At 46.6% G+C, this 22939-nt stretch overlaps 1 protein-coding gene across 2 annotated transcripts in view; it reads left to right on the top strand.

Moving 5' to 3' along the window:
- Positions 1–22939, top strand: part of MTX3 (metaxin 3) — a 75323-nt gene that overhangs the window by 5106 nt on the left and 47278 nt on the right. The window contains exons 2-3 of one of the 2 annotated variants that reach the window (XM_073584175.1): positions 6489–6558; positions 21029–21105. In XM_073584175.1, coding sequence (XP_073440276.1) covers positions 6489–6558; positions 21029–21105 — 147 coding nt within the window. The remainder of the gene's footprint in view (positions 1–6488; positions 6559–21028; positions 21106–22939) is intronic. The other variant, XM_073584174.1, reaches the window with a different exon arrangement.

The following is a 22939-nucleotide window of genomic DNA, read 5'->3' as shown; positions in this document are numbered from 1 at the left end:
TCGGCGCCACAGGAAGCCCAGCAGGAAGCGCCCGACGAGAAATGGAGCTGCGTGATCAGCAATGGACAGCGGGGAAGCCGGTCGGAGGTAAGTATCACACATATCGATATCGCTAGCAATATCGCTGCTGCGTCACCAAATCGGTGATGCTTTAGCGATATTGTTATTGATATCGCTATGTGTAAAACCCCCTTTAGACTTCGCATATCACTCTTGATTCCTGCTTTTATTATTTATCTGGGAAGCATAAAATCATTCAAGGGGTTGTCCTCTACTTAGGACCACCTCTTCCTGATCTAACTATTTAGCCCCGATAAAATAACAAAACCTGTACCTGTCTCCTGTATTGGCGCCGTTCCCACGGTGTCGGCACTTGCACTGGTTCCAGGTGGATGTCGGTAGTTGAGTATCACTCAGGGTTTTTTTTTTTACAGGTGCAAGCCACTGTCAATCCCTTTAAGTGATGGCATTTGACTAGGAATTACTTCATGATTCTGAAGGACCTTCTGCCGGTTCTGAGAATGGAGGGTTTTCAGCGTTACACCAACATTGCGTCCTCTCCATTGCATTGCAAGGTTTTAGACTGCATTCACACATTCATGTTTTGCTTTCTGATCTATGAACTAGCTGCTGGTCTTCGTCAGTCTCACAGGAATATATGAACCTGTCTAGTTTCAGTACGGAGACCCTTGTCCCGTCTGTGCATTGTGGTCTTTAATGCCCCTTTACATTTAGCGATGCACCAGCGATCCCGACCATGATATGACCTGGTCAGGATCGCTGGTGCATCGCTAAATGGTCGCTAGTGAGCTGCCAAACTGGCAGATCTCACAGCAATGCAGAAGCGGTCGTTACTTACCTATCAGATGCGGCGATGAAGACGTCCTCCCGCCCGTGTCCACGCGTCGCTCGTTGGCGCCAGCAGGAAGCAGCCGACAAGAAATGTACCTGGACGATCTCGCACGATCAGCGATAGCCAGCGGGGGAGCCGGTCGGAGGTAAGTATCACAAGTAGCGATATCGCTGCTGTGTCACAAAATCGGTGATGCTTTAGCGATATTGCTAGCGGTATCGCTATGTGTAAAGGGCCCTTAAGGCATCGAGATGTAGATTTGTGAATCCAGTCTGAGACTGCAGGGAGCTGCACTCTGGCCCCAACCTTGGGAGTCCAGCTGCAGTTTCCTGTATAGCCAGATGGTCAAGAATGCCACTTTGTAGGGTATCAAGTAGGTTGGTGGTCCCAGAGTCCGGACCCTTGCTGACAATTTAGGACATATACACCATTACTTTGTGAGATGTGAATCTCTCTTTGGGTACGTTCATATGTATAAAAAATCGTTCAGAGTTTGATCCAGAAAACTTGGACTATTGTTTTCTGACTTGTCATCCGTGTGCAGCCCTTATACAGTCTGTTAGTTACAGCAGCAGCAATTACTCATTTACAGTTTACTCCTATCGAACTTTTTTTTTATGATAAAAACACATGATTTTCAGTACTACATTTTGTATATTTTTAATCAAGGAATAACAAAGATTACAAAGTCTATGTACAGCAAATCAAATATACTTACAGAATTAAACTACAAAATATAAAAACACATATATATGGCACACAGATGAATGGCAAATGGCCGTTATTTGAACTTTCTTTTCTTGGCTGATCTGTGATGTACAGCTTCTGGGTTGTCTCTCATCAAGCTCCAGCAATAGTCAGCCATCATATGTGAGTCCCACCGGCCTTGATACCGTTCTTCCATTGTTATAATGTCCTGATGAAAACGCTCCCCTTGTTCCTCGCTCACATCCCCAAGGTTCTCGGGAAAAAAGTCCAAATGGCCGTGTAATAGTGAATCTTGATACTCATTCTACATCCAAGATTTTGCAGATTCATTAGTAGCTCTTCCACAATCTCTTCATAGTTGTCTGCTTTCTTATTCCCTAGAAAATTCTGCACCACATTACAAAATGCATTCCAAGCTCTTTCTTCTGTCTCATTCATTGCTGTGATACAATTTGGGTCTCTCATAAGTGTTCTTATTTGAGGTCCATCAGATATTCCAGCCTTTTTCTTCTCTTCACTAAGACCAGGAAAAGTTGAACATATAGTTAAAGCACACGAATGTTGAGTACGTTGAAAACTGTTTGTTTACTTTCTTATCATAACAAATGGGAATTATGCATGTTCAAAGAAAACAAAGATATTCTCACATTTACTGGGAGACTAAAGGCCCTTTTACATTTAGCGATGCACCAGCGATCCAACCAGCGATCCGACCCGGTCAGGATCGCTGGTGCATCGCTAAATGATCGCTAGTGAGCTTTCATACAGAAAGATCTCACAGCGATGCAGCAGCGACGCAGCGCACGATACTTACCATTCACACACAGCGATCCTGCGTCCTCCCGCCCGCCTCCAGCGTCGCTCGTCGTCACAGCAGGAAGTCTCAGCAGGAAGCGCCCGACGAGAAATGGAGCCGGACATTCTCGCGCGATCAGCGATGGACAGCGGGGGAGCCGGTCGCTGGTAAGTATCACACATAGCGATATCGGTAGCAATATCGCTATAACGTCACAAAACCAGTGACGTTTTAGCGATATCACTTAGTGTAAAACCCCCTTAAGTGAAAACTAAATTTACCTTAGTGAACCGTATAAACCGGCACTTTTCATACACTACTTATATTTTTCATGGAATTCATGAAAATGGGCTATATACTTGTAGCGCAAAAACGTGATGTGATAAAGAAATTATAAGATCAGATTTGAATTCAGCACCCTCAAATTAGTCTAAAACTGTTCTTAAAGTCCATGCCAGAAAATTTTTTTTGTAGACCAGTGTAATCCACACAGAATCGTAATGTACCATCCTTTTTACGGACCAACACAATGGGGGCCTTCCCGTATCACCCCCTTTCGCAACATTTGGGCCATCAAAGTTTTCACTTCTTGGTAGAGTTGTGGAGGAATCTGTCGATATCGTTCTCGTATGGGGGCCGCCCCTGCCGTGGGAATTTCATTAGTGATGGCGGTGGTACACTCAAAATCATCCTCATGACTAGCAAATACTTCATGGTACTGTCCGAGCAATGTTTTTATCTGTGAGAGCTGGGCTGGAGTTAATCCGGAGAGCTCGGCCTGCATCTGTTCCAGGATGTTTCGACCCTTCTCCTGAGCCGAGACTTCGGTGGTCTGTAGAGTTCGAATCGTTACTTCCCAAGGATCCTCGGATTGTACTCTCAATTGTACTGCAGGAGTCGGTAGCAATTCCTCTAAAGGCCTTACTAGCTTGGCCAGTTCGGTCCGTGCTTTCAGGACGATGTCTCGGTCTTCGAGGTTGACGCAGCGCACCAGGACGGTCCCTTTTTGCACTGTAGTCAGGGAACGGGCCACCAGTATGCCAGGAGGTAAGCGCTCCGAGTAGCATGGCTCCACCTGCACCTCCATGCCCTCCAAGGGTATCGAGGCTTGAATTGGCAGGGCCAGCACAGTCTGCCCAGGAGGCAGCACAAGCAGGGGAACCGCTGGCATGATGACTTTGCCCAGAGTCTCGCCTTCCTGGCAGTCCTGATGTACCCGTGCTTCCCGCACCAACTGCTGGAATACCTGTCCCTGGGCCATGCGAGAACACCACTGCTTCAGGATCTTATGCGTAGGATCATTGAGGAGCAGGTTTCCAAACTCCCGTAGTATGTTCATGCCTAGGATGACTGGATGCTGCTTATCAGTTTCTCCTTGAGTCAGTACCACCCCTCTGCGACCAAGAGATTTACCGCACAACGTCACCTGCACCCACACCACCCCGGCAACCGGGACCGGTAGTTGATTGGCGGCTACTAGTCTGATCATTTGGCCCCCACTGAGGTCTTGCTGCCTCCGGGAATTTTGTCGAAAATAAGTTGCGGGCATAGTGGTTTCTTGTGACCCCGTTTCCACCAGGCACCGGACGGCCCGGCCCTCAACTTCTGCCCAAACCACCGGACATTTTGCGACCAAATCTTCGGGACTTCCACCACCCCTAGTTGTGGTTTTTGGCTCCGAGCGGCGTCTCCCCAGCCCAGAGCCCTCTAGTTTAATGGCCGCCGGGGTGGGTATTTCCCACACCGCAGACACTCTCGGGCGAAGTGGCCTGATTCTCCGCACTCATAACACCGGGCCTGTGCAGACCGCCCGCCCACCCCACGGGGAACGGGACCCCCAGGGGCCGGAGTTAAAACTAGGCCGTCCAGTCCCGGACTCGGTCCTTCTCTTCACTTCTGCCAACTCGCCCTTAATATTCTTCAACTCTTGTTTCATCTCTTCCACCCATTGAGGCTCCTCGACTGCGTTCACAGAAGCCTCCACACTCTGGACCTTCCCCACGGGGACCGCCATCCCCTGCTCTTGCTCTCGAACCCGTGCTTGACTTCCCACCTCTGAAAAGTCTATACGGGGATTCATTCTGATGTGCTCCAGTAATGCCTGTTTTATTAACGGGTCTCGCAGTCCAGTCACCAGTAGGTCGCGTAGGGTAATGTCAATAGTTCCTACCCCTACGCTGTCCTTTCTTTCAATAGCCGTATGCAATTCTTGGAGGACATTCATTTACTGGGTGATCGTCTCCCCCTCTCCCTGCATTCGACTGAACAATCGAGTCCTTAATTCTCCCACATTAGTTGGGTCCCCATGGGTCTGTTCTACTATCTGCAAAACTTTATCAAAGGTGTTGCGGTGTCCCGGGGGCCTCAACATCACTGACCTTCGAACTTCCCTGTCTAATGCCATGAGAGCTACTTCGGCTTCCAGGTCAGGAGTCATTGGGTGCATCCGAAAGAGTACCCGCATCCGCTCTGTCCAGCTCCATAGCATAGTATTGGAGCCGGAAAACCTAGGCAGGTTGTACAGCATAGCCCCCAACGAAATGCATGCTGGAACGGGGCCCCTCATTATCTGTAGAGTTCACAGCCCTGCCCTGGTCTGGGGCACCATTGTCCGCGCTCGGAGACTGCATCCTGCCGACTACGCCAAATTTAGGTATAAGCAGGTTCACAGGATGCAGTGACGAGACTGAGTGTTGTTTTGGAAAGCAACGTTTATGTACTGGAGCCGCTAGGTCTATACTGAGCAAACAAAGGGGTAACACCAATTGTCATTGCAGGGACTCAGCAACAATAAAAACCACTTGTCTTAACGAGAACGCGACTGACCCGGCAAGGCCGGCTATTATGGGGCCACGAAAACGGCCAACTACGGGTCCTTATTTCCTAAAGTCAACTTATCTTTTCTGACGTCCCTCAGTGTCGCTGGTGTGGCTGCTTTGACGTCGCTGATGTGGCTGCTTTGGCGTCACAGTCGCTGGGCCCAGCTGCTGAAGATCTGTCGTGATCTTCGGGCGCCTCGGCACCCAGTAGAAGTTGTGGCACAACAGACCCTGAAGGAGTCTTGGAGTTGGGGCACAACAGGCCCTGAAGGATTCCTGGCGTTGGGGAACAACAGGCCCTGAAGTAATCCTGGAGTTGGGCACAACAGGCCCTGAAGGATTTCCGGCATTGGGGCACAACAGGCCCTGAAGTAATCCTGGAGCTGGGCACAGCAGGCCCTGAAGAATCTCTGGCGTTGCGATGCAACAGGCCCTGAAGTAATCCTGGAGTTGGGGGCACAACAGGCCCTGAAGTAGGCCTTTGTTGAGGTAACCCCCTGTAAACACAGCGGGGTTCGGCCTTTCGGCGAGTATTATCACACTCTCGCTTCTAAGCGGGGTTGTGTCGCAGTTTCTAGGAGTGGCAGTTGGCAGGCCTCATGCACAGCTTGGACCTTATGCCTAGAGTGCCCCTGTAAGCGAGGAGTAGGCCCCAACTGCCGACTGTGGCGGGGTGACGTCCACTGTGGCCGATGATGAAGAGGCCGCAGCCGGGGGCTGAGGCGGGGAGACAGCGTGCAGGCCGCCGCAGTTGGCCGGTGTGAAGTGACAGTGGCTGCTAGGGGTAGCGGACAAGCCAAAACGGAGCGGGTAACAGCGGTAACGGCTGCGGACGACCGTGGGCGGGGAGCGGCCCCGGATTGGAGTAAAGCACAAGTCTCTTGTTGGCAAGTTCGTCGCTTACCCTCCACAGACCCCTGAAGGTCTCCTCGCTGGTCAACATCTGTCACCCTGGCTCTCTCAACCTCCCACGGTTTCTTGCTCCGTGTCTGCCTCTCTGCCAACTGACCTCCCGGCGCGCTCTCTGCCCCTTTTATCCTCGCCCCGCCCCTTGCTGACCTTTCACTTTCAGTAGCCCGCTCTCCTCCGTTGTCCCCCGGGTACCGTTTCTTTAGGAACCCAGAAGGCGGTCCCCTTGGGTCCGGCCCAGACACTCTACAGGGGTCCTCCTCCCTACACATACGTATGTTTTGGGGTTACTACCACCCATGGGCTGTTTGTCCTCTTTGGTGTGTTTTCTGCTTTTACTAATGTGAATTTTAATCATAAACATATCTGTTTTCTTAACTGCTATTTTGCTTTTGTTTTCTAGGCCTATGCAAAATTTGGTTGTGCCCCACTAATATTAAATCCTGTGGATTATACCTGGGCAGGCTCACAAGGTATTTCTACATTTTTGAGCATACTTGGTTTTTGTGTACTGCATATTCTTCCCTTTCTCTTAAACTGCCTGCGAGAATCACAGGCTGACACCCAAATTGGAGATACCGAAGTCTTACACCTAGCTGAGCTAGATTGACGGTTCTATTATATACACATAGGTGGAGACCTGTCTATCAAGCAGGGCTGTGCAGTTGGTAAGCCAAACCTCCGACTCCTCAATTTCAATGACACCAACTCTGACTCCACCAAAATGGGCTCCGACTCTACAGCCCTGCTATCAAGCATAGCCAGGTCGAGAGAAGCCAGAAAGGACTCATCCCGCTGACTGTTCTCCTCATTTCCACCTCTTTTTCATACTATTTTTCTTTAAAAATTGGAGAGAGAACCTTTGATAATTTATGATACATTGACACTTGAAATACCAGTTCTTGTAGTGGCTCTTCTCACGGTGAGGGTCATGTGGTAAAATTAACCCTTTAATGACCGTCAATACATCTTTTAACTGACCTGAGATATAAGGTCATACAGATGACAATCCAGCACCTGTCGGCTGTACATGATAGCTGACAACTTGCTGCATCAGCCATGATACGTGTTGTCACCGTCCTTATCTATTTAACCACTTAGATGCTGCTGTCAATAGTGACTATATCATATAAATGGTTAAAAGAGTGTGACTTCTACCTCTTTATCCCCATCGACATCCTGAGGTCATGATTGTGTGGTCCTGATGTTTGCCATGGCAATTCATGAGCAAATATCGGCCTTAGAGTCTGCCGGCTATAGCGACCTCTTCAGAAGTCAGAGACATTTAGTTGGTAAAAATACACTTTTTCATCCCTATCATGCCACTTTTTATTAATTCCTGAAAATCATCTGAAGGGTTAATAAACTACCTGACAGCAGTTTTGAATATGTCAGGGGGCACTGTTTTTAAAATGGTATCACTTTTGTGGGTTTTCCAATATATAGGATCCTTAAAGTCACTCCTAACTTGGATAGGTCACTCAAAAAAATAATTTTGTAAATTTCCATGAAAAAATTAAAAATTGCTGCTACATTTTTAAATCTCCTAAAATGCTATCAAAATAAAATAACATTTTACAAATGGTGCTGATGTAAAGCAGACATGTGGGAAATGTTATTTATTAATGTTTTTCTGGGATATGACTATCTGAATTAAAGGGATAATCATTCAAAGTTTGAAAATTGCTAATTTTTTTACATTTTTGTCAAATGTCTGATATTTTTTATAAATAAACACAAAACATATCAACCTAAGTTTACCATTATCATAAAGTATAATGTGTCACGGAAAAACAATCTCAAAATCACTGGAATTTGTTGCAGCGTTCCAGAGTTATTACCACATAAAGTGAGAGTCAGTGATAAGTGGTCATAAAGGAGCGCTTTGGAAGCAACCCAGGGGCAGACAAGGATGTCAGGTCTCCACCGCAGCTCCAGCCGAAAACCTCCAATGGAGGATAGGAGCAATGAGAAAATGGAAAACGGTCTTAGGAGCGCAGTAAAGAGACTCAGACAAGAGATGGGTTTAAACCACAACGCGTTTCGACGGAGGATCTTCCACCTGATGAAGACGGATCCTCCGTCGAAACGCGTTGTGGTTTAAACCCATCTCTTGTCTGAGTCTCTTTACTGCGCTCCTAAGACCGTTTTCCATTTTCTCATTACCACATAAAGTGACACTGGTCAGATTTTTAAAATTTGTCTCTAAGGGGTTAAGGACTACAATGAAACAAATAATGGCGGAATTGAGACACCTAGCGCACAAGTGTGTACAAGGAGCTGCTCTACTAATACAGGAAAAGCTGAGACTTTTCTTCCTGAGGGGCTTTAAGGTCAAAGTGGAGTCTCTATTGACCACTGCATCAAAGGGATTAAATGGCCAGGATCGGGGCTAACTCATTGAGCAGGGTATCATCTAGACACCCGCCACTGATGACACAGGCTCAGCTCCTGAGCTTGATCCAACATCACAGTGGGGATGCGCGTTTCTTCATGTGTAGGCCTCCCGGGCAGTTTCACCATTTGTGGCGCTAGATTAGAAGAGCTATTTTGGGCTTTGAGGATACACTATTTCTCATTGTAAGGCCACGTTCAGTATTTGGTCAGTATTTTACCTCAGTATTTGTAAGCCAAAACTGGGAGTGAAACAATCAGAGGAAAAGTATAATAGAAACCCGTCACCATTTCTGTATTTCTCGTTCGCCTTATTGGGGGACACAGAGACCATGGGTGTATGCTGCTGCCACTAGGAGGCTGACACTATGCACAAAAAAGGTTAGCTCCTCCTCCGCCGTATAAACCCCACCGACCGGCAGGAAATTCCTCAGTTTAGCTTAGTGTCAGTAGGAGGTGGACACGGGTCTTTTATTAGACCCCATCTACCTCGTCGTGCGTCGTTTCTTTGCAGGTTCCGGAGGGATACGGAGTGAACAGTCACATCCGTACTCCCACAAAGAGACTATGAGTACGGCGTGTACTGCCACCCCGTATCCTCATAGGTCTCCGCAGCAGGACCAGGAGCCTCGCACAAGTAGGTGCCAGCCGCACGGACGGTCCTTGCCCCCCGCCTCCCACCCTCTCGCCTATCAGAGCCTGAAGGTTGGATGAGGCGCGGATTTCATAGAGACAGACAGCGTGGGATTTTCAGGTACCTTTATTGTAAGGCCCCCTGCCTGGGTGAGTATGTCAGTCTTCCCCCGGCGTTTTCTCTTGGAGCGGTCGCCAGGGGGACCACGTTAGGGTCCCTGCACGCCACGCATCTCCCCACGGTCACCGCATCCATGCAGGCCCCGGGTCTTCACGGGCCTCGTTCTGCGCTTCCCCCCCCTTTTTTCCATCTCGGCAGGGGTAGCGCTGGAGTCGGGCAGTTCTGGGCAGGGACGCGGCCCGGTGTTGCGACGCGTCTTCCGCGCCGACCCCCTGCTGACAGGCGGCCGCCGCAACTAATTTAGGCCCCGGCTTGTGTTCGGGCCTACCGCAGCGTCGCGGCCACGCCCCCCGCCCCTTTCTTCTAAGCGGGCTTCTCTCCCGCTCTCCCCAGGCCCTCCCCCCGCCTTTCCCTCTCCTGCCCAGCATATTATGGCTAGAGGGCAGCAATTATTAACCCTGCGAGGAGCTCCGCCCTTCCCCTTCCCCGGGACCCGCGCTTTTCTACAGGCAGGCGCCATCTTCACAGCCTGCCAGCCGGACGCAGCTGGAGACGCTCCCCAGCCCCTGAGCAGTTTCTGCAAGCAGCTTTTTGCCTCTTTGGGACGGCCAGCCGGACTTCTCCCTGATCTGCATCCCCGGACAGGTCGAGCAGCATCGCTTTTGGGGACACCGGACCGTGAGTAACTCTGCACGGCAGACTGACCCTTCTCCGCCCTCTGTCCCCCAACCTTCCGGCACTACCTCAGGGGTCAGTCCTCTCCCCTCTGCCTGGACTGTAGCAATCCAATCCAGCCCGACGCCGCTCAGGAGCCATCCATAGCCCCAGGGGTGAGTGAGCCCCCCTTGCCGGGTTGGGCCTCCTCCCTATCACAGTCGGTGGCAGACCTCACCAAGGTGTCTCAGTCCCTAGTAGCCGTTCTGGATAAGTTGCCCTTGGGAGCTTCTGCGGGACCTAGCACGTCCCAGGACGTCCCATCTGAGCCAGCCAGTGTCAGTCGCAAGAGACCCAGGCAGGATCTCCAGGCGGAGTCCTCTCCTCGCCCTACCTCACCCCATACTCCCCAGCAGTCTCCCTCTCGGGCCTCCTCTCCCGAGTCAGGTGAAGCGCTTTCGGAATCTGAAGGGGTCTTAGAGCTGGATTCGGATCAGGATGCGAACATGAAGTTTACGGTGCAGAACCTCATTGCCGCGATTCACCATACCTTCGACATCACTGACGCCCCTGCGAAATCCTCAGATCAGGAGGTTTCGTTCAGACGGGCGGAAACACCTTCCAGGGTGTTTCCCTTTCATTCCGAGTTTGGGAAGATTTTTACCAAGGAAAGGGAAGATCCGACTAGACGCTTTCAAAGAGGAAAGCGTCTCGGCGTGCTGTATCCGTTCGCTAAAGAGCTCACGGACAACTGGGCCGCTTCTCCTTCAGTGGACCCTCCCGTATCCAGACTCTCTAATAATACTGTTCTTCCGCTGTCGGGTGTAGCGTCCCTAAAAGATTCTAATGACAGAATCATAGAATCCCTAGCAAAGTCTGCCTTCGAGGCGGCATCTGCGGTGGTATGTCCAGTCTTTGCTTCATCTTGGGCAGCAAAGGCTATATCCGCTTGGGCAGAGGACCTTCGGCAGGGCATTCTGGATAAGGCACAACCGGAGCATTTGGCCGATCTCGCCAATCAGATTTCCCATGCGGGGGATTATCTGCTTTCTGCTTCCTTGGATGCCGCATCTTGCGCGGTTCAGGCGTCAAGCAACATCGTGGCAATCCGACGTACAATTTGGCTCAAGGCCTGGCAGGCGGACTTGTCCTCTAAAAAGTCTGACTAATCTGCCTTTTCAAGGAGTGCGTCTCTTTGGGTCCCAATTGGACCAGATTATTAAGGACGCTACCGGAGGTACGAGTTCTCTTCTCCCCCAATCCAAGCCTCGCAGACCTCCTCCAAGGCGTCAGTTCCGTCCCTTTCGGTCTTTCCGCCGTTTCAATGCGGCGGAAAACCCTTCCAACCAGCAAAGGCCACAAGCACGTCAGGAAAGAAAGAAGGTCTCCTTCAGGCCCACTCCGTCCTGGCGGTCCCACTCTTCCCAGGGAAGACGACCCAGATCTAGATCTGGACGGTCTACGTCCGCATGACTATCATCGGTCTTCCGTGGGTCCCTTCCAATTGGGAGGTCGACTTCTTTTCTTCAGCGACGTCTGGTTCGCCTCAGTAGAGGACGCTTGGGTCAGAGAGGTTGTATCGACAGGATACAAAATAGAGTTCGTTTCTCTTCCACGGGATCGCTTCTTCCATCCCGTCCGCCACGGGATCCTGCCTTGATCCCGGGGTTCGGTTCGGCCATCGCCTCTCTCCTCAGCTCCGGGGTGATTGTGCTCGTTCCCGAATCGGAACGATTCACAGGGTTTTATTCAAACCTGTTTGTGGTGCCGAAAAAGGACGGGGAGGTTCGACCCATCTTGGATCTCAAGTTACTCAACAAGAGAGTTCGCCTCCGCCACTTCCGGATGGAGTCGGTTCGCTCGGTGATTGCCTCCATGAAGGAGCAGGAATTCATGTGTTCCATAGACATCCAAGATGCCTATCTACAAGTGCCCATATTTCCCGGACATCCGAAGTTCCTGTGGTTTGCGATTCACCACGAACATTATCAGTTCGTCGCGCTCCCTTTTGGGCTCGCCACCGCTCCCAGAGTCTTCACGAAGATTATGGCGGCGTTGATGGCCTTGTTGAGGATCAGAGGTCTTGTTCTTTTTCCGTATCTCGACGATATTCTGATCAAGGCTCCCTCCTTTCATCAGGCCCGCCTTAGTGTGGCGATCGTTCTAGACACCCTGTCCAGTTTTGGGTGGATCGTCAACCGGAAAAAGTCCTGTCTGATACCTACTCAACGCCTTGTGTTTCTGGGCCTTCTTTTCGACACTCGTTGGTCAAGGGTATTTCTCCCACAAGACAAGATTCTTTCCCTGCAGCAGGGCGTCCGATCACTACAGATCGCACGGTTTTCATCTCTCAGGACAGCCATGAGGATTCTGGGGAAGATGGTGGCAGCAATAGAGGCAGTTCCCTTTGCACAGTTTCACGCCAGGCCCCTCCAGCAGGCCATTTTGTCCAGGTGGAACAGGTCGGCTCTGTCTCTGGATCGTCCGGTTCGTCTTTCATGCCGGATCAAGCGGTCTCTCAACTGGTGGTTGACGTCTCCCCTCATTCTTTCGGGGCGGTCCTTTCTTCCCAGATTGGCACAAAGGACGCCAGCCTCATCGGCTGGGGTGCAGTGTTCCGCAATCACACTGTTCAGGGTCGATGGTCGACTCAAGAATCAGCTCTGCAGATCAATGTCCTAGAGATACGAGCGATCCTTCTGGCTCTCGTCCACTGGGAACGGCGCCTCAAGGGCCTGCCTGTCAGGATTCAAACAGACAATGCCACAGCGGTGGCGTATATCAACCGACAAGGGGGGACATGGAGTGTCTCAGCCCTGGCGGAAGTGTCCAGAATTCTTCAATGGGCAGAGACCATTGTTCCAACAATTTCCGCGGTTCACATTCCCGGCGTGGACAACTGGGCCGCCGATTTTCTAAGCCGCGAGGGTGTCGCGGCAGGGGAATGGTCCCTGGTCCCTACATCCGGAGGTGTTTCATCTGCTCTGCCGTCGGTGGGGAACCCCGGACGTAGACCTCATGGCGTCTCGCCTCAAAAGGAAGGTACCACAATTCGTGTCCAGGTCTCGGGACCCCCTGGCAGTGGGCGCCGACGCTCTGGCCGTTCCTTGGTCACAGTTCGAGCTCCCCTATCTGTTCCCTCCCCTGCCTCTTCTTCCCAAGCTGTCGAAGAAAATCAAGGCAGAAGGGATTCCAGTCGTCCTCATCGCCCCGAATTGGCCCAGAATTGGTTCGCGGACATTGTCAACCTTCTCGCGGACGCCCCCTGGAAGCTTCCCGACAGGGCAGATCTGCTGTCGCAAGGCCCGATTTGCCACCCCAATTCTTGGTCGCTCAATTTAACGGCGTGGCTGTTGAGACCGAGGTTTTGAAACGGTCAGGATTCTCTGACCGAGTGATTCATACCATGATCCGCGCCAGAAAGCCTTCCTCTTCCAAGATCTATTACCGTACTTGGAAAGCCTATTTCTCCTGGTGTGAGGCCAATGACATCGCGGCCATGGTTTTTTCGCTTCCTTCTGTTCTGGCGTTTCTTCAGACAGGGCTGGATGCGGGGCTTGCTCTCAGTTCCTTGAAGGCTCAAGTTTCGGCACTGTCCATTTTATTTCAGAAGACGCTGGCCTCCCGGCCCCAGGTCAAAACCTTTCTTCAGGGTGTGGCTCACACGGTTCCTCCGTACCGAGCGCCCGTGGATCCTTGGGATCTTAATTTCGTTCTTGGGGTTCTGCAAGGTCCTCCTTTTGAACCTCTCAGGGATGTTTCCCTTGCCCTCCTTTCTTGGAAGGTGGCCTTTCTGGTGGCCATTACTTCCATCCGATGTGTGTCAGAATTAGCGGCCCTTTCTTGCCGCTCTCCCTTTTTGGTACTTCATCAGGACAAGGTAGTTCTGCGGCCTCCGCCCTCTTTACTTCCGAAGTTGGTATCTTCGTTTCACCTCAATGAGGACATTGTTCTGCCATCCTTCTGCCCGAGCCCAGCTCATCCTCGGGAGCAATCCTTGAACAAGCTGGACCTGGTAAGGGCATTGAGAGTCTATCTAGCCAGGACATCTTCCTTGCGGAAGTCAGACTCTCTGTTTATCATTCCAGACGGTGCAAGGAAAGGTCACCCAGCCTCAAAGGCCACTATTGCTCGCTGGATCAGATCGGCAATTTTGGAGGCATACCGGGTCAAGCATCGTGCAGCTCCTTCAGGGATCAGAGCGCACTCTACCCGGGCGGTGGGTGCCTCCTGGGCGGTGCGCCACAGAGCTTCCGCGCTGCAGCTTTGCAAAGCTGCAACGTGGTCTTCGGTTCACACTTTTGTGAAATTCTACAGGGTCCACACCTACGCTTCGGCGGACGCCAGCCTAGGTAGAAGGATTCTGCAGGCCGCGGTGGTGAGTCCACTGGCCTGATGGAAGTTTGTTTCCCACCCCAGGGACTGCTTTGGGACGTCCCATGGTCTCTGTGTCCCCCAATAAGGCGAACGAGAAAACAGGATTTTTTGGGTTGCTTACCGTAAAATCTGTTTCTCGGAGCCTTCATTGGGGGACACATCACCCTCCCATGTTCTACAACTCCTGTTCTTATGTTTGTCGATTGGTTACAGTTGAGTTGTTCGTTCTGTTTTCAATCTATTCCGTTACTTCTCCTACTGCTTTCTCACTAACTGAGGAATTTCCTGCCGGTCGGTGGGGTGTATACGGCGGAGGAGGAGCTAACCTTTTTTGTGCATAGTGTCAGCCTCCTAGTGGCAGCAGCATACACCCATGGTCTCTGTGTCCCCCAATGAAGGCTCTGAGAAACAGATTTTACGGTAAGCAACCCAAAAAATCCTGTTTTCTCACCCACTCCTGGTTTTGGCTTACAAATACTGAGGTAAAAAACTGACCATACACTTAAGGTGTGAACGTGGCTCTCACATCACTGCGATGTGAGAGCCATAATTATTTAATTTTTTTCAGTTGTTTTAATATCCCGAATAGGGCTTGAGTTACATTTTTTTAACTCATATCTTTGTTTGCCATAATTAAGATTTTTTAATCAATAGTTTGTTTTTTCTATGTTTCTTTTTTGTATTTTCAAACATTTTATTAAAATTTTTACTTAATTGACCATGCAGTCCCGGTGTTATATGCCATTACAAAACTGACAGGAATGCATAGGGTTCTGCCTATGGCTTTCAGATGTCAGTTTTGTCGTCCATGTGCTGTCGGTTTTTCACTCTGGTACACTATACGTTACAGATTATTCGCACGTCATGGTTTTTTTTTGCTGACTAATGATATGAATGATAAATTAAAAACATGTATACGTGCCCTACTCTGGTCCATCTTCCAATCAGGACTCACCCATTCAAGTGAATGGATCGATGAAAAAACTGGACAGTACCTAAATGTACCTTCTCTTGCTTCATAGACTTTAATGAGGCACTAAGTTATATCTGTATAATAGAATGAACATGAAGCAAGTTGGGCACCAGACTGGTTTTAGTTTAACCCTTTAATGCAAATGGGCATACCAGTACATCATTGCTGTGGTCAGGAGGTATGGAGGGTTCTTAAAGGCAGGGTCCACTTCAAACAAAGGCAGATGCTGGCTTTGTTACATAGCATGTGTCTCTGTATACTGTAATACTATGGTATTGTAGTATGTAGAACATACGATTAAATGATCGCAGGTTCAGGTCTCCAGGAGACAAATAAAATATTAAAAATTACATTCTCCTCCTGAGTTTTCGCCATTAAAAAAAAGCCTTTTTTTTGTTATCGCCACACTCCTAAGTGTCCGGTATAAAACAAATTAACCCGTATGATAAATGCGGAAAAGAGGTAAAATAAAAAATCCAAATGCCACAATTGCTTCTTTTTTTTTTTTTTTTTTTCTCGATCAACACACATACTTAATAATACTAAGTATGTAATAAAAAGCGATCAAAGCTTTATATGTACCTCAAAGTGGTAATACAAAAAAATAGTATGGTCTCGGAAAGTGGCGACGGAAACCAGCAATTTTTATTTTTTTTTTTTTTACTAATTTCTGAAAATCTTCACCATTTAAATAAAAAACAAACTAACGAAAAATTACGCAAGTTTGGTATCGTTGGAATTGTACTGACTTGGGAATTATGCTTCCAGTTCATTTTCACCATACAATGAATGCTGTAAAAACGAACCCCCAAAAGCATTGGGAGAATTGCATTTTCATCGAAACTATAACTCCTCTTTCAAAAAAAAAAAAAAATGTCCTCATTCGGCCATGTCGACTGTAAAATAAAAAACGTTATGGCTCCTGGAAGAAGGAGGAAAAAATAAAATGGCGCAAAAATGAAATCTCACCCCAGTCATCTAGGGGTTAATGTGTGCTTGTGAAAGTTTTGCCAGAAAATCAAAACTTCTGAATTTTCATTCTTGCTGCATCTGTTCAAAAAATGCAAAAGAAATTTGAGAAAGAAATTTGATTTCTTTAGCGTAATGTAGAACATGTGAAAATGGAATTAACATCGCATTCTGGGGACATTGCACTTGAAGAATGGGCTATTTAATATATATCCAAGTTCTGGATAGCATTACCAGTATATACGGAGATGTTCCCGCTCACATAGACGTTACTTACTGCGGAAAGAACGCTTACTAATAGTTTTCTTTGGGTGATAGGGGATTTCAGGGGATTGTGTAACCTCTTTTACAATTGGTCGGTCTGGTATTTAAACAAAGAACATCTAGTTTTGACTTTTGAAACAGATGCCATTAGCATTATCTCAGGCATATGCCGTATACACTGATTAAACCAGCCTGGCCATTTTGATGTCCTTATCCCAGATTACAAGTCATTGCATATTACTCTCTCGTAATCAAGCATAAAGATGTCTGTATGGCGCAGATATCCGTTAGACCTTAGTGTTCACATGCTTGATGTGAACCTTTTGAAAATAATGGGAGATACCGTTAAATGTAAAGGGGTATTCTGGGGTTACCAAAACAAGTTACCTCCTATTCTCTGGGTAGAAGAAAATTGATAAATCAGTGTGTGTTTCTCAGCTAGGACCCCACCAATGGCCGTTATGGAGGATTAGTGTTCCCCACTCTCCCCGGCTGAAAGAGTTATATGGAGCTGCTGATTGCGCATGTATCCTGCCGCCGCATTTAAGTTTATGGGAATGTTAAAGCTGGCCCACCACAGTGTTCTGCTATGTTCAGGTATCTCCAGTATCATTTTGGTGGAAATTTAAGGTGCAAAGTACGCCAACTAATAGATGGTGTAAACTTAAACTGAAATTTACCATCCAGTCTATACCACTGTGACAGCTGTGTTACTTTTTTTTTAATCAGGTATTTTTTTTAATTAATTTTAAACAAGAACTGTATGAAAAGAAAACCCAAACGCCCATCATCCACAGTAATAATTAATATTTTTTTGCCACTGCTCTTCTTCAAAGGGAAAGTTATCCGCCTCCCATTTTTCCCTAATGTTTTCTGAATCTTGTTACACTTATCCCAAAAAGATGTTGCTTTGCTATAGAAATAAGCCCTGAGGACCTCTCCGCCATACTATCTATCCACCATACTCAACGCTCCCAGCACAAAGTCTTTGTGGGCAATATTGTCACCCAGTCCTCCGTTGATCCTTTCCCTTTTTTTTTTATTTATATAATTTTTATTAAATTTTCATAATAATATTACAGGGAAGGAAGGAAGGGTAAAACATGGGAAAAAAATAAAAAGTATAGAACTCTACAGTGTTACATCACACATAAAATAAATTAAAATTAGATAAGACAAATAGTGAGTTAGGACAAATGGTGAAGACTTTGTTACCTTTCTGCAATACTTTTAAGGCAAACAGACAATCAGAGAAGCAGTAAATACCATAACTCAAATAGTAAGTAACTTTAGACTAGGAAAATTTTTGGTTCCATAGGTCCCACTTAGAGTGATAATAGGGTAAGGCATTGTTAATAAAAGCAAACCTTTTCTCCATAGAACTATGGATCCGAACCTTATCTAAAATATCTGAAAAGAAGGCGAAGCGGTTTTTAGCCTCCAAAACGCTATTGTGTTTTTGGTTACCAGGAAAATATGTAGCATAACAAATCTAATAGAAGGGTTGATATTCTCAGTACCCAGAGAAAGCAGGGCCATTTGCGGAGTGACCGTAACCTTTTGGTCCGAAAAGGTTACTACATGGTCCAAGACCTCTTTCCACAATTTTTTTAGTTTGGACAGCTCCAGAATATGTGGTTTAAGTTGCCCGGCAGGCCACAATTTCTCCAGCATAAAGGAGAATATTTGGAATCTATATGGGAAAGTCTAATCGGGGTGTAGTGCCACCTAGTCAATGTTTTAAAGAAGGACTCCCGCAGAGTCATAGAGATTGTTGAGGAGTTTGAAAATGTTATAGCCTTTTCCCATTCTTCTATTTCAAATGTAGTATTAAAATCTTTTTCCCATTTCTGGATATATGCGTTTTTTGTAAACTCCATATCTTCATTAAAATGGGAATAGATAGTCTTTAGGCACCAAGTCGATTTATTATTAGGCTTAGTAAACATAGAGGCAATAATATCAAAGTTTAGAGCTTTACTACTTAAAAATTTCTGCAGAATATCTTTCAAAATAAGGTAGAATGAGAATTGTGCAAAGGGGACATGGAATTTGTTCTTAATCTCACTAAAGGATAGAGGGTGCTGTCCATCCCATATATCCCCTACTTTACTAATTTTTAATTCATACCATACTTCTGGAATGGGGCATTTATATATCCTAGACAATAATTTTAAAGGGAATTTTTTCATAATTTGCTGCCTGTTGACTTTCTTCTTTAGTTTTGTAAAAGACCTCCATGCTGCAAATATAGAGTTAAGAATAGGGTGGTGATGGTCCTTAATAGAGGGTGACAGTAAGTGTCTAAAGAATAGATCTGAGATGGAATTGACCCCACATTGTTCTGATTCCAAGTCTAACCAGGCGGAAGATGCCGTCTCACAAAACCATTGTTGGCTTTGGAGAACAAGAGAGGCTTGATAGTAGGCCTGAATGTTAGGTAGTGCAAGGCCTCCATTATTTTTTTTTCTTATATAAAATTTTGTTGGCTACTCTAGGTTTTTTCCATTTCCAAATAAATAAATTGATTGATTTTTGAAGTCTTTTTATATATGAAGCATGGATAATTAGTGGAACATTTCTAAGTATAAAGAGTATTTTGGGTAGTATATAGGATTTCATTACCAAATTTCTTCCCATCAGGGACAAATCATAATTGTTATAACCAGAAAAATCTTTTGAAAGCTTTCCAATAAGATGATCCATATTCCTAGCGGAAATGGATTTTAAATCTTTAGGGAAAATAATCCCCAGAAATTCCAGATCCTTTCCCATTTGAAGGCATGACATAACTGAAGAGATTTATAAAATTGGTTGGAGGACTGACCAAAATCGGCCGGGCGATCAGCTAATCGTTTAGAAGTTGACAATGAATCTATCATATCATGTATGTACTTGAGGAAGAAGCCGGTCCGACTTTTAAATGCTTAGTTACTATATGTGCACTGGTGTTTTTTTTATCTTTGACAGTAACAGCAAACTGTCTTAGCAAGTCTCCTTCCATGACTTAAGAGACATACTGTATGCCCTTATGCTTACATCACCCAAAAGCCCTCTAACATCCTCAATTCTGGCAGCCATGGGGTATCCCAAATGGATGTACACTGTGTGCATCCCTTAATGCATGTAATATTTCTCAGTTTCCACCAGAACCTTTGTACTTGGCACTTATACAGTTAATTCAGTTTAAGTCCAAATGGGCGTTACCCGAGAGATTTCACTGGGTGTGTGTTGTTCCGTTTTCTGATGTTGCCCAAACATAAGCAGGCAGCAACACTCAGGGAAAAGAAGAACGCACCCCAAATAGCATTGACAAACAGTCTGCTCTCCTCACTGCAGTTATGATATGTGCTGGAGTACAGCAGACCTGAGTGTGATTAACTGAAATCTTTCTACTTTCATCTCTGGCAGTCTCACTACAAACTCTTCTAGTAGCTCTCTTCTGCTAGTGCTGCCAGTTCTGCCAATCATGAGTAGGAATCCACATACACGGGAAAAAGATCACACCCCCACAGTATAACTAGAACAGGCTTTGTGTGAGACATAATCACACAGTCTGCTCTCCTCACTGCAGAGTCATTACATATGCTGAAGCACAACAGATCTGAATGTGATAAACAGCTTTCAGTTCTCATCTCCTGCAGTCAGTGTGGGGGTCGGCAGTATAACAAAGTTGGCAGCACTACACATGCTTTGGCAATGCTAATGTGTTTTTGCTAATAAGTCCATGAGTGCTTCTCATGTTCCCCTGGCGACTTTGTGCTAAATCAGTTAGACCCCCCCCCCCCTCCACAAGGTCCAATGTCATAGAAAATCCAGGATTCCGAGGCACCAGAAAAATTTGGGATACAATTTAACCTTTATTTCATTATTCCATTCTTAAAAATTACATGGTGAAATACAATTGAAGTAGACAAGTGAAGCAATGTTTCTGCCCAATAGGGCCTTTTTCAAGGCAGAAATAAATAAAATGGCTATAATTTTTGTTGTATTTCTGGCTTGATGGAATAAAGGTTGTGTTTTATTCCCATTTTCTCTGGTGCCTCGAAATCCTGGATTTTTTGTTTCTACTAATAAAGCTAGTTTGAATTTGAGAGGAAAGCTGCTAGAAGTGTTTGTAATGAAAATCAACTTCGGCAGTACTGCCCTTCCCCCAGATTGACTGCCAGGGATTAGGGCTGAAGACTGTAGAGTAATCACACTCAGCTCTGCTGTGCTGCAGCACGTCATCACTTTACAGTGAGGAGAGCAGACTGTTTGGGGGTGCATTCTTCTTTCCACAATGTGTTGATGTTTCTAATGATTGGTCAGTGTTAGAGGAAGAAGTACACACCCCCAGTGAAATCTCTCTGGTAATGCCATATGGAGATAATCAAAATTAACTGTTTAAATGCCAAATATTTGATTGCAACAGAGAGGAAAAAGAATGTCTTATTCTGCTACTATTACATCGTGTGTCCAATTCAGCATGAAAAGTTTGGTGAACGGTCCTTTTTATGTCCTATAAAGATGTCATGTTTTGTTATAGAAATTAATATATTTGGTATTCTTCATTTAGGTGCAGTGCCCACATTAACATATGAGGATGACATTATTACGCAGCCTGTCAACATTTTAAGCTTTTTTAGAAAACAGGTGAGTTTCTACTATGTTATTTTATAGGTTGTGATGATTAGATTTACAGACTGATTAGTTCGCCCTTGGTATTTTCATCGTAAAGTGTCTTTTGATCTGTTTCACTAACTGGGAAAACTGGACTGAATGTGAAACTGGACTATTCCTCATCACCGCCTGGTAGTATTAACCCCTTCCTGACATCAGACGTACTATCCCGTTCATGGGACCCGGGCCCCTATGCCCATGGACAGGATAGTACGTCTACCGCGATCAGCGGCGCCCACGTGGTGAGCGCCGCTGATCGTGGCCGGGTGTCAGCTGATTATCACAGCTGACACCCGGCACAATGTGTCAGGGGCGGTCACGGACCGCCCCCGACACGTTAACCCCTTGCACACCGCGATCAAACATGATCGCGGTGTACCGGGAGTTAAAGGGAAGCATCGGCAGGGAGGGGGCTCCCTCCGTGCTTCCCTGAGCCCCCCCCACGGCAGCGCAATGTGCAGCGCTGCTGCCGGGGGCTCCTTTCCTGCAGGCCCCCGAATCCAAGATGGCGACGGGGGCCTTCGGGGGCCTGCAGGAAGCTGGCTTCCTCAGTGCCTGCAAAGCGCAGGCATGAGTAAGCCTTGTGCAATGCCTGTGACAGATTGCTGATCTGTCACAGTGATCTGTGATGTGACAGATCAGCGATCTGTCACAGAACAGTGATGTCCCACCTGGGACTATTTAATAAAGTGAAAAAAAAATAAAAATAAAGTGTTAAAATAATTTTTAAAAAATCGCCAAATAAATTACAAAAAAAAAAAATATTCCCCTAAATAAATCCATTTTTTGAAAATAAAAAAAACAAACAATAAAAGTACACATATTAGGTATCGCCGCGTCCGTAACGACCCGCCCTATAAAACTGTCCCATTAGTTAACCCCTTTAGCGAACCCCTTAAAAAATAAAAATAAACGAAGCAAAAAATAATGATTTATTATCATACCGCCAAACAAAAAGTGTAATAACGCGCGATCAAAAAGACGCATATAAATATCCATGGTACCGCTGAAAACGTCATCTTGTCCCGCAAAAAACGAGCCGCCACACAGCATCATCAGCGAAAAAATAAAAAAGTTATAGCTCGCAGAATAAAGCGATGCAAAAATAATATTTTTTTTATATAAAATAGTTTTCATTGCATAAAACCGACAAAACATAAAAAAACGACCTAAATGAGGTATCGCTGTAACCGTACTGACCCGAAGAATAAAACCGCTTTATCAATTTTACCGCACGCGGAACGGTGTAAACGCACCCCCCCCAAAAGAAATTCATGAAACGCTGGTTTTTGTTCATTCTGCGTCCCAAAAATCGGAATAAAAAGCGATCAAAAAATGTCACGTGCCCGAAAATGGTACCAATAAAAACGTCAACTCGTCCCGCAAAAAATAAGACCTCACATGACTCGGTGGGTCAAAATACGGAAAAATTATAGCTCTCAATATGTGGTGATGCAAAAACTATTTTTACAATAAAAAGCGTCTTTTAGCGTGCGACAGCCGCCAAACATAAAAACCGCCATAAATAGTAAATCAAACCCCCCGTTATCACCCCCTTAGTTAGGGAAAAATAATCAAATAAAAAAAATGTATTTATTTCCATTTTTCCGTTAGGGCTAGGGTTAGGGTTAGGGTTAGGGCTAGGGCTGAGATTAGGGTTAGGGGTGTGTTGGGGTTCAGGTTGGAGTTAGAATTGGGTGTTTCCACTGTTTGGGCACATCAGGGGCTCTCCAAATGCAACATGGCGTCTGATTTCAATTCCAGCCAATTCTGAGTTGAAAATGTCAAATGGTGCTCCTTCCCTTCC

This window comes from Dendrobates tinctorius, unplaced genomic scaffold, assembly GCF_039654945.1.
Source record: "Dendrobates tinctorius isolate UK_male_01 unplaced genomic scaffold, ASM3965494v1 ptg000083l, whole genome shotgun sequence".
NCBI lineage: Eukaryota > Metazoa > Chordata > Amphibia > Anura > Dendrobatidae > Dendrobates > Dendrobates tinctorius.
This window is presented reverse-complemented; position numbering and strand designations above follow the sequence as displayed.